Genomic DNA, 12,764 nt, shown 5'->3' with positions numbered 1-12,764 from the left:
GGGACAGAATCTGGCATCCTGACCGGGACTAGAACCCGGTGTGCCAGTGCTGCAGGTGGAGGATTAGCCTATTGAGCCGCAGGGCCAGCTGATAACCTTAAATTTTAAAAGGAAACTTGCCTATGAGGAATTCTCAGATGTGTGCATTCAAATTTTTTTGGGCAACTACTTTATGCCAAATGGTGCTATGTTATAAAGGAATCATTACTCTGGTGCCGTGGCACACTCAGCTAATCCTCCACTTGCAGCGCCAGTACCCCGGGTTCTAGTCTTGGTTGGGGCACCGGATTCTGTCCCGGTTGCTCCTCTTCCATTCCAGCTCTCTGCTGTGGCCTGGGAAGGCAGTGGAGGATGGCCCAAGAGCTTGGCCCTTGGGCCCTGCACCCCATGGGAGACCAGGAGAAGTACCTGGCTCCTGCCATCGGATCAGCGCAGTGCGCCATCCTCAGCAGCCATTGAGGGGTGAACCAACGGAAAAGGAAGACCTTTCTCTCTGTTTCTCTCTCTCACTGTCTAACCTGCCTGTCAATAAATAAATAAATAAATAAATAAAGGGATCAGTAAAAACTATACTTGCTCCATGGAAGAATTGGAAGTATTCCCACCAAGATCTGGAACCAGACAAGGATTCACACTCTCACCACTGCTATTCAATATAGTCCTGGAAGTTTCAGCCAGAGCTGTTAGGCAAGAAAAAGAAATCAAAGAGATACAAGTTTGGAAGAAGGAAATCAAACTATCACTATTTGCAGATTACACGATTCTGTATCTGGGGGATCAAAAAGACTCCACTAAGAGACTATTGGAACTCATGAAAGAGTTTGGTAAAGTGGCAGGATATAAAATTAACACACAAAAATCAATAGCGATTGTATTCACAGACAACATCATGGCTGAGAAAGAACTTCTCAGATCAATCCAATTCACAGTAGCTACAAAAAATTAAATACCTTGGAATAAATCTAACCAAGGACATCAAAGACCTCTATAATGAGAATTACAAAACATTAAAGAAATAAATAGAAGAAGACACAAAAAAATGGAAAAATCTTCCATGTTCATGGATTGGAAGAATCAATATCATCAAAATATCCTTTCTTCAGAAAGCAATTTATAGATTCAATGCAATACCAATCAAAATACCAAGGACATTCTTCTCAGATGTAGAAAAAACGATGCTGAAATTTATTTGGAGGCACAGGAGTCTCTGAATAGCTAAAGTAATCTTCTACAACAAAAACAAAGCTTTAGGCATCACAATACCAGATTTCAAGACATACTACAAGGTAGTTATAATCAGAACAGCCTGGTACTGTCACAAAAGCACATGAGTAGACCAATGGAACAGAATAGAGACTCCAGAAATCAATTCATGTATCTACAATCAACTTATCTTTGACAAAGAAGCTAAAATGAATCCCTGGAGCAAGGACAGTCTCTTCAACAAATGGTACTGGGAAAACTGGGTCTCTGCATGCAGAAATATGAAGCAACACCCCTACCTTACACTTGCAAAAACTCCACTAAAAATGAATCAAAGACCTAAATTTATAACCTGATACCATCAAATTATTAGAGAACATTGGGGAAACCCTACAAGACATTGACATAGGCAAAGACTTCTTGGAAAAGACTGCAGAAACACAGGCAATCAAAGCCACATTGACAAATGGGATTACATAAAATTGAAAAGCTTCTGTACTGCAAAAGAAACACTCAGGAAAGTGAAGAGGCAGCTGACGGAATGGGAGAAATTATTTGCAAACTATGCAACTGACAAAGGATTAATATACAGTATATATAAAGAGCTCAAGAAAACAACAACAGAGCAAATAATCCAGTTAAGAAATGGGCAAAGGACTTAAACAGACATTTTTCAAAAAGAGGAAATCCAAATTGCCAACAGACACATGAAAAAATGCTCAGGATCGCTAGCCATCAGGGAAATGCAAATCCAAACCAGAATGAGGTTTCATCTCACCCTCATTAGAATGGCTTTCATACTGAAATCAGTAAACAACAAATGCTGTCAAGGATGAGGGGGAAAAAGGTACTCTAAGCCATTGTTGGTTGGAATGTAAACTGATACAGGCATTGTGAAAGACAGTATGGAGATAACTCAGAAATGTGTATATGGACCTACCCTATGACCCAGGCATCTCACTCTTGGGAATTTGCTCAAGGGAAATTAAATCAGCATATGAAAGAATTATCTGTACCCCCATGTTTACTGCAGCTCAATTCACAACAGCTAAGATATGGAATCAACCCCAATGTCCATCAACTGAATACTGGATAATGAAATTACAGGATATGTACACCATGGAATACTACACAGTGATAAAAAAGAAATCCTGTAGTTTGCAACCAAATGGATGCAACTGGAAAACATTATACTTAGTGAAATAAGCCAATCTCAAATGTACAAATACCTTATGTTCTCTCTGATCTGTGGTATCTAATAGAATACCTAAAACGTAATCCATGGAAGTGAAATTGACACTTTGAGATGCAATGACTTTGAACAGCCCTTGTCTGGATTGTTGAGGAACAGTTTTGTTTTTTTTTTCATAGTATTTGTTGAACTCTTTATTTAGCATAGGTTTAATCTTATATGTATAAAGTTAATTGAAAATCTTAGTAAATATAAGAATGGGAATAGGAGAGGGAAGAGGAGGAAGGGTGGGAGTGCAGGTGGGAGGATAGGGTGAGAAGAATGACTATATTTCTAAATTTGTATTTATGAACTACATGAAGTGTGCATACCTTAAATAAAATGTTTCAGGAAAAAATAAACTTGCCCCATGGTAAAGACCCCTTGGATATACTCTTAACAGGTGAACATTAGACTGGACTCACTTATTCACGATTAATGTAGTATGTTCACTTGTCAGATTCTTAGGAGTGAGTTCAGAAAAGCGAGAGGCAAATCTATGGTTCAACTCTTGTAACTGTAGGGTGGCATAGCCAGAATATCTGTGTTCCAACTTGCCCTCTAGTAGCCTTGATACTCTAATTTGTATTTCCCTTCGTCTGTTTTTAATTTAGCTATATTTTCTATATGATATATGCTTGCTTGCTATTGCAAAACCAGTGAATGAAATCCATAAGTTTATCAGCTAGAAGGAAACCAGTTGTATGGGCACATCATCAACATTGGTTTAAATATGAGTCACACATTTATGCAAGTCCCTATGAAGTCAGTGATCCAAATGTTTCAGTGCTTTCCAACAGAAATTTTGCAATGAAGAAAATATTCTATATTTGTGTTATACAATGGTATAGCCAGTAGCCCCATGTGGCAACCCAAGTACTCAACAAGTGGTTAGTGCAACTGAAGAAATGAATTTTAAGTATTTCAGATTTAAATAGCTACATGTGACTTGTGGCTACCATATTGGGCAGTACAGATGTGACCCTTTATTGTGGTTACATGATGAAGTGAGAATGCTTATTTTCCACACTTCCCTTGTTCCTGCTCCTCCTGTTTTCATTTGGAGGAACACCATCAAAATAACACTCAATGTTTGGCACGCCTTACTCACTCCCCTCTCCAAGGGGTGATTTCTCTGGTACATTTAAGAGGAGGGAGTGGTGTGCATGACTTGTGCTTCCTTTCCCCTTTTTCTTATGCATATTTAAAAATATTTATTCATTTGAAAGGCAAAGTTACAGAGAGAGAGGGAGAGAGATCTTACGTCTGCTGGTTTACTTCCCAAATGGCTGCATTGGCCAGAGCTGGGCAGGCTGAAGCCAAGAGCCAGGTACTCCATATAGCCAGGTACCACCATGTGGGTGGTGGGGGCCCAAGCTCTAGGGCTAGGTTCTGCTGCTTGTTTTCAGGTGCTCCTTGTTTTCTAATGTCACCTGGTGAGGTGTCAGAGAGCTTACATTTGGGGAGCAACATTCACAGATCTGTTACTACACTGAGGTCAATCTTGCGAAGCCAAGACAGGATAATGATAGCTAGCATGTACTGACTATGTGCCACAAACCAGAAAATGTAAGAAATAAGTTATATGAATTAACTCCCTTAATCCCCACATTAGCCCAAAAAAGGGCAGGTTATACTCATATATTATTAGTGTCCCCGTTTCATAGATGAGACAACAGATTCATAATTGTCATTAAACAACTTGCCAGTGGGAAATCCAGGAGTTAAAACTAGACAACCTGGCTCCGGAGCCCATTTCTAACCATTACCATCTGCTGTTCCTGACTGCATTAGAACAGACACCCCAATTGCCTTGAGTTTGGGCTTCCAGAATTAAGGACTTCAGGCTTGGATCCTAGATATTAAGTGAAAGAGAATATGTCATCCAATTAAAATGCAAAACCTTAGCTGTTCAAACTTAGAATTGGCAACTTGATTTATGTCAGTTTAACATTAAATTTTATTTTATTTTTTTTTACTTTTATTTAGTAAATATAAACTTCCAAAGTACAGCTTATGGATTATAATGGCTTTTTTCTCCCCATAACTTCCCTCCCACCTGCAACCCTCCCATCTCCCACTCCCTCTCCCATTCCATTGACATCAAGATTCATTTTCAATTCTTTTTATATACAGAAGATCAATTTATTATATATTAAGTAAAGATTTCAGCAGTTTGCACCCACACAGAACATAAAGTATAAAATACTGTTTGAGTTACTAGTTTTAGCATTAATTCACGTTGAACAACACATTAAGGACAGAGATCCTACATGAGGAGTAAGTACACAGTGACTCCTGTTGTTGACTTAACAAATTGACACTCTTGTTTATGGCATCAGTAATCACCCTAGGCTCTTGTCATGAGTTGCCAAGGCTATGGAAGCCTTTTGAGTTTGCCAACTTCGATCTTATTTCAACAAATAAGTTGAATCAAAGTGGAAGTTCTCTCCTCCCTTCAGAGAAAGGTACCTCCTTCTTTGATGGCCCCATTCTTTCCACTGGTATCTCACTCGCAGAGATCTTTCATTTAGTTGTGTGTGTGTGTGTGTGTTTTTTTGCCAGAGTGCCTTGGCTTTCCATGCCTAAAATACTCTCCTGGGCTCTTCAGAGATTGCCAGTTGGCTGGGATATTCAGAAGTTTTTTTTTTTTTTTTTTTTTCCATGTAAGGAATTCCCATTTACTCTTCACCTTTAAAACAAAAAACCTGGGGGCTGGTGTTTAGCCTAGCTATTAAGCTACCAGTCAGGATGCCTGTGAGCCGTATCTGAGTATCTAGGATCAGTATGCGGCTAGGATTCTAACTCCAGCTTCCTGTCTATACAGACTCCAAGAGACAGTGTTGATGGCTCAAGTAATTGAATACCTGCCATCCTTATGGGGGACCTGGATTGAGTTCCCAGCTCCTGGCTTCAGCCTCAGCCCAGCCTCAGTGGTTATGGGTAATTTGGGAGTGAAGCATTGGATGGGAGAACTCTCTCTCTCTTTCTCTGTCTCTCTGTCTCTCTCTCTCTCTCTCTCTCTCTCTGACACTCAGAAATCAAAACAAAACAAACCTTGTTTTATTTAGGGGTCAGAAGAAAAAGGCAGAGTGTGAATCAGATATCACAAGGAGATTTACTTGTTTAGAAGAACCAATAAGCAACTGTTAGAAAACACACTACAAGTTCTTTTTTTAAAAATTTATTTGACAGAGTTATAGACAGAGAGAGAGAGAGAGAGGTCTTCCTTCCGTTGGTTCACTCCCAAAATGGCTGCTACGGCTGGTGCTGTGTTGATCCGAAGCCAGGAGCCGGGTGCTTCCTCCTGGTCTCCCATGCAGGTACAGGGCACAAGCACTTGGGCCATCTTCTACTGCCTTCCTAGGCCATAGCAGAGAGCTGGATTGGAAGGAGAGCAGCCAGGACTAGAACCGGCGCCCATATGGGATGCCAGTGCTGCAGGTGGGGGATTAACCAAGTGAGCCACCGCGCCGGTGCCTACAAGTTCTTGATACCGTCAGAACCTGGACTCCAGGAGCCAAGCACATCTTCTTTTTTCCTCGGTGGCAATGCTTTGATTTTGTTCTGCTTTTCTTAGCTGGTGGTAGAAAAATTTCCTTATTGTCCATGAACATATTTGAACATGATGAGAATTTCGCTTTTTAGCTTATTTGAATACACTCCCCTAATCACGTCCACAAAAAGGCGCTCATGTTTAGGTTTTTGCTGTGATAAAATTTTGTTTTAAAACCTGGGCATTCTTCTGTTATAGGAATTGAATGTTACAGGAATTGAAAACTTCACCTCTCAGAAATAATAGGGTTAGAAAGATTAATTTGACTTTGGCTCCAGGTTTGTCCAGAGGTCGACCTTGCCTCTTTCTTGACCCATCAGATCATCTCTTCTTGTCCTATGTAACATGTGGTTCCATAGAGGGCATTTTGTGGTCTGATTGTCTTCATTGTTATTCAAGTTTTATAGCTTCAAATCATTTACTTGTTTGAACTAAATTGCTGTAGATAGACTCTCTTTATATATACAGCTCTGTTTATGTGTATCTTTATATATAGGTATGCCTATATATATATGTGTGTGTGTGTATATATATATATATGTATATGGCATATATAAGTAGAAAGTTGGGTACTTCCAGAGAAAGATGTTTTAGAACACTTTTGTCAAAGTTTAATTGAAGAAACTTTGTTCCAAAGTATAGAGGTGCAACACAACATATACTACCTAAAAATAGTAAAAGGCTGAAGTTCTGTTTATAAGAAAAGACCTATTTGCAGGGATGGAATGTATGGACAAGGGTGGTTTTGACTAGAGGAAGAGCCTGTCCATTAATAAATGAATGCTGTGATGGTCATTATTATTCTTTCCATCACTCTTTTTTCTTCTCTATCCTTCCTTCTTAAAACAATTGGAAGATAAAGCCCCAAAACAATGACATATCTCATACATATTAGTAGATAATCAACATGAATTTATTGGATCTTGAAGTTTAATTAGAAATGTTACCTTACCATTTACTCTGGTTTCTGACTCATAATGAATGAGCCATTTTTAATTTTTATATTTGGACTAAAAGAAGATAATATAGATGATAAGGAAGATGAAAAAAACTATATGTGAGAATGGCTTTAAATAATAAAGGGAGATCCAAAAGTGGTGTTCAGATGAATTCTACAAGTTTATCTTGCCATGAGGTATGGCACTGTTATTCTAATATGCTTTCAACATTATAACTTTGGCTTTTAAACACCACCAAAGCAAAAACAAAACAAAAGACTTTCTTTTTACATAGTTGTATTCTAATGATTTCATAGCTTACCAGAGGAAAGAGTATGCATTTTGGGACCGAAGTTCTGAATTCTAGCTTCAGCTCTGAAATTTAAGCTGTATGTTGCTGTGAGTATGATCCTAAGTCTGTCTCTCAGAGCCTTGGGCTTCTTAGTGAGAGCTGATGATGCTGTCATACATGTCTTGAGAACAGGAGTGGACTTCACATGAGTTCCTCTGGTGGTGCAGGACACCTGTTTCTTCCTCACTGTTGGGCCAGAAATGACCTCCCCCAGTTCCTCATCCTTGTAATGGGAACAGTATTGCCCATCCACATGGTTGTTGAAAGAATAAAATGACACAATTATGAGAGTGTTTTGCAAGTTTTAAAGTGTTAGCATTGTTGGAAATTTTGCTTCTTTGATTCTGAACTCAACAAACCTTATTTATTCTTCGTTTTCCTAGCCAGGACAATGTCTCTGGCTCTGAGGACTCAGATGTTCAGTGGATTTTCCCCCAAGTTTTCTCTAATGGGAGTGTTGGTTTCAGGTGTCGATGAGGCAGCTGCTAGGGCTTTCTGTTGCCTGTGGAGGCTGGCAAAAGGAGTTGTGTTGCAAAGCACTATTTCCTTTATGGGAGATATAGCTGAGCCCCTCTTAGCAGTGCCTGGGGAAAGACACCAATGATTAACAGAAAATAAAGACAGGACTTTTGAAGGTGGTTCTTGCAAGGTGTCTGGTGCGTAACAAATCTTCCCAGGCAGACGACTCAATCAATTCACAGGCTTTTATTGGGGTTCCGCTCCCGGGTGAGGTTCCCTGGTCCCAACAGAACAACAGAGCGGGGGGTGGGGAAGTTGCGCATCAGAGATTGGGAGAGCTCCTTTTATAGATTCAGGGCATGGGGGTTAAAGGTTGAGGCGGGTCTGATCCTCACTAGTTGACCTTTAGGCACCTGCAGGGACCTTGACAAGGACTTTCTTCCCCGGAAGTACAGGTAGGAACTTTCCATTCCCGGAAGTGTAGGCCTTCCCTCCTTGCGGATCCCAAAGCTACCAGTTCTGGCTGGAATTAATGACTATTTGGCTTATCTTTTACTTCAGATGATTGATTATGCTTTCCCTTTCCCATTCTTTCCTCTTGCTAGTGTCTTATTTGGGGGACCTACCTTCCATCACTCCTCCACGATGCCCTTCCTCAGCTACTACTAACCCGGCGTGTTCTCTCTCCCTCCCTCCATTTCTCCCTTTCTCTCTTCCCCCCTCTCATTTGTACTCCTATAACACTGTGTTGATAAGACCCTTAGAACCTTTATCATAGTCTGCCTTTACTAAACTATAAAATCCTCAAAGCAAAGAGGTTTTTATACATTTAATATCCAGTAAATGCCTCAGACTGCTGAATTCAAATCCTGGCTCCCCTACTTTCTATGTGACCTAGAGCAAATTACTGAACCTTTCTGGATCTCACTTTACTCGAAAGTACAGTGGTGCTAACAACAGGACCTACACTACAGGGTTTCTAGGAGCACTGCATGTAAAGCTCTTAGGATAGTATTAGACACCTAGCAAGGCCTTGCTGAATATTGGCTGCTTGTATCAGAAACACAACTGGACCACAAGTTTCTGAATCAACTAGGAATTGGGTCCACTGAGGTACACAGGGCAGGGGTCAGGAGGAGGCATGATCTGAGGCTCACAGGGTCTTATGGGCCCTAAGACTACACACATATTGCCCTACTCCTGGCCCAGCATCTCTAGCAAAAAGGTGACCAGGGACATTATTGCAATTCTCTTGCCCTTTGCTTTTCTGAATTATTACTGAGAGCACTAGAGAAAAAGAGGGGACTGACTCATGATGAGTACATTGGGCACTTACTCTGCTTGATGCCCCGTCAGTCCTACCCACTCCAACCAACAGTGGATTGAGAAGCCTTAAAGGGAGAAGAGAGAGGGAATACCAAGGTTCAGTTGTGGGGAAGGGTGAAGAGTGGGTGAATGAGGGGAGGCCAAGACAGGGAACAGGAAGTAGAAAAATAGGAGGAAGGTTGTTCAGAAGGTATTGAAGACAAAGGTGCGACTGGAGGAAACAAGTAGAGATACAGAAGGTAGAAAGGCAGAAGTCCAAGTTTTTTCAGGGGGGTTCGGAGAACAGGAACAGTTAGCCCAGATCCTGTGGGGCTTATATGCGAGAACTTAAAAGGTTCATGAAAAAATAGAATTAAAAGATAAACGTATTTTGGTGCAAAGCATTTTTGAAACCCGTGCATAGTTGTTTCATGATATGAATTTTCATCAACTTTTTGAAGACCTCTTGTATGAATGGATTTTCTTTTATCTTTTCTCGCACCAAAATAGACTTCTTTTAATTCCATTTTCTCTGAACCTTTTAAGTTCTCTCCTAGGTCTCAGTTTTAGCACTTAAGTTGGGTCATGGCTTTGGGGATGGAGGGTGGGGTGGAGAAGGAATCTGGCCACCAGGTGGCAGTGGTGCCCCAGTCACATGTTCAGAGCCAGCTTGGACAGCCCATCTCTCTTCCCTTATTTGTCACCAAGTTAAGTGTTAACACATTGTTGAACTCAGTATTAAACAGTAACACTGGGTCATTCTTATTGGAGGAGTTTTGAAGAAAAGCAAAGCTAGGTACCAATAGGTATATTTCTCTGTATGCCATGACTATTTTCCATCATAGGTAATTAGAACTAAGGAATTCCAGCACTTTTTAGGTTCAAGGGAGGAGAGTCAGGGACCCAAAGAGCACTGGGCTCTCCAGCTGTGGTACCTTATGCATTTATGCATTGAAATGCAAATGTGGGAAACAGGATCAATGTCAATTTTCCAAAAAAAATCCCAAAAAAACCCAAAAAACTTCCCTTTAGAATCTGGATGGGTGGTCTTTCACTCAACAGGAGCACACACTATTTTTTTTAAATTTTTTATTTAGTAAATATAAATTTCCAAAGTACAGTTAATGGATTACAATGGCTTCCCCCCCCATAATTTCCCTCCCACTCACACCCCTCCCATCTCCCGCTCCCTCTCCCATTCCATTCACATTAAGATTCATTTTCATCTTTACTTAATGTATACTAAACTGATTTTCTGTAAAAAAAAAAAAAAAAGAAGAAATTATCAATTCCCAACTTGACTCTCACTGGGATTAAACATGACAACAGGTCTGATCTGATTTCATCATCATTTAAAAAATCATCTATTATTTTTCACTTTATGTTTGTGTGGGAGCAAACTGTTGAAATCTTTGCTTAATGTATGCTAAACTGATCTTCTGTATATAAAGAGAATCAAAAATGAATCCTCATGTGAATGGAAGGGGAGAGGGAGTGGGAAAGGGGAGGGATGTGGGTGGGAGAGATGATATGGGGGGGAAGCCATTGTAATCCATAAGCCGTACTTTGGAAATTTATATTCATTAAATAAAAGTTAAAAAAAAGATTCATTTTCAATTATCTTTATATACAAAAGATCAGTTCAGTATATATTAAGTAAAGATTTCATCAGTTTGCACCCACACAGAAACACAAAGTGTAAAATACTGTTTCAGTACTAGTTATAGCATTACTTCACATTGGACAACACACTAAGGACAGATCCCACATGAGAAGTAAGTACACAATGACTCCTGGTGTTGACTTAACAAATTGACACTCTTGTTTATGGCGTCAGTAATCTCCCTAGGCTCTAGTCATGAGTTGCCAAGGCTATGGAAGCCTTTTGAGTTCGCTGACTTAGATCTTATTCCGACAGGGTCATAGTCAAAGCGGAAGTTCTCTCCTCCCTTCAGAGAAAGGCACCTCCTTCTTTGATGACCCCATTCTTTCCACTGGGATCTCACTTGCAGAGATCTTCCATTTAGGTCTTCCTTTTTTTTTTTTTTTTTGTCCCCAGGGTGTCTTGGCTTTCCATGCCTAAAATACTCTCATGGGCTCTTCAGCCATATCCGAATGCCTTAAGGGCTGATCCTGAGGCCAGAGTGCTATTTAGGACATCGAGCACACATTTTTGATATGTTCTCTCTATAAGTTTGCTCTGTGAACACTGACAGAACACAATTTCTACCTTGACAGGCCTCTGTGGCTCTTTCATTCAGAATTGTGGAGGAAACTTTATATAATGCATTCCTTTAGGGGATGTCACTGAGGTTTTTTCTTTTTTTTCACCAGCTCTGTTTTATCCCAATTTAGACAAACTAGACACACACACACGGCCCATATTTGGGTTGGACGTTTAAAAGTTTAAGAAAATGACATGAGTGGGTTGATTATAACTTTAACCTCAAGGACTTGAGAATGAGGCAATTCTAATTTTTAAGAAAACAAGGGTAAAAAAAGTTTCAGTATTCAAATGCCAATCATATTCAGATGTACAAAATTATTAGGCTAATGTCTCAAAAGAAATTGCTAAAATTTAAGTAAATTCTTTTTAGAGCTTCAAAACCCTTCCAAATTTCAAAGTAAAATTTATCTTGTTTTAAAGTAAAATTTGAAATTTAAAAATAAAATAGATAAGAAATTTACCAATATGGAAGGCCACCAGAATTCTGAAAATGAGTTTTGATAGGTAATTTCCGAAGCTCAAAAAGGACTGCAAAATAGAAGCATTTCTCTCTCCAAAAGATAAACTATCCAACCTCTGAATTCTTTCCATTGTGTTTTTATTGTGTCTTCTCTTCTGTCTTGCTCTCTCATTTAGCCTCCAGTTTATCTTCCCTTTATCCTTCCTATTCTCCAACATCTTTTTTTCTTATCTTGTGTTTTCTTCCATTCATTTTCTCTCTTCTTATTTCTTGCCTCTTTTTAAAAATCCATCCTATCTACTTCATTATGTCTTTGCCTCACTTTCTTTGCTCCCTGCTCTTACCTGATCGTACCAAGGAACAAAAATACATGCATATAAACATTCCCAGTTATTTCTTGGAGTGGTTTACATTTTCTATTAGTTATTATCAAGGCAGGCACATAGGAGTTCTGTTTCTCTCTCAAAAAGGTAAGTCAAGTGGCTATTCATTTGTGTGATATTCCCTGTCCTTTCTTGTGCTGTGATGGTCAAGGGGCATGAAAATAGGAACAGGGTTAGCTTCCACATATGACGTAGTAAAGGGATCCCACCACTTTCTCCTTGTTTCCAAGGCTCTGTTGGCTCATTAACGCCAGAGGGGTGAAACAGCATGGATGATTTCCAGCCAGGCTTCCCTTCTCAAGTATTCTGTTTCATGATTTTTTAAAATAGGCTGATTTGCTTCTCCTATCAAGTAGTGAGCCACATGGTCTCTGTTACATCGAAACTGCTGAGCTTGATGGGTAAGTTACTAACATTAGAGTCATTAATCAGATTGGGTTTCAATTTATCTAAATGTGATGTCTTTAGATATGAGACTTAAACTTTCTTATTTTTAGCAAGACAAGCCGTCCAAATTGCAAAGTCTATTGTTCATTACTCTGCAGTAATTTTGAAAATGTCTTTTTTTTTTTTTGGAAGTTATTTTGGAGTCTCTGTCTTGGGTTAACTTTCTTTCAGAAACAGTGAGCTGAACATGTATTCATGAAAAT

General features: G+C 39.6%; 1 protein-coding gene across 4 annotated transcripts in view; it reads left to right on the top strand.

Moving 5' to 3' along the window:
* The window catches only part of ATP8B4 (ATPase phospholipid transporting 8B4 (putative)), a 260,383-nt gene that overhangs the window by 111,047 nt on the left and 136,572 nt on the right, over positions 1–12,764 (top strand). For all 4 annotated transcript variants that reach the window (XM_051822381.2, XM_051822379.2, XM_051822380.2 and 1 more), the window contains one exon: positions 12,445–12,515. In XM_051822381.2, the coding sequence (XP_051678341.2) occupies positions 12,445–12,515 (71 nt within the window). The remainder of the gene's footprint in view (positions 1–12,444; positions 12,516–12,764) is intronic.

The sequence above is a fragment of the Oryctolagus cuniculus genome, chromosome 12 (genome assembly GCF_964237555.1).
Source record: "Oryctolagus cuniculus chromosome 12, mOryCun1.1, whole genome shotgun sequence".
Lineage (NCBI taxonomy): Eukaryota > Metazoa > Chordata > Mammalia > Lagomorpha > Leporidae > Oryctolagus > Oryctolagus cuniculus.
Note: the sequence above shows the minus strand (reverse complement) of the source record. Positions and strands in the feature narration are given on the sequence as shown.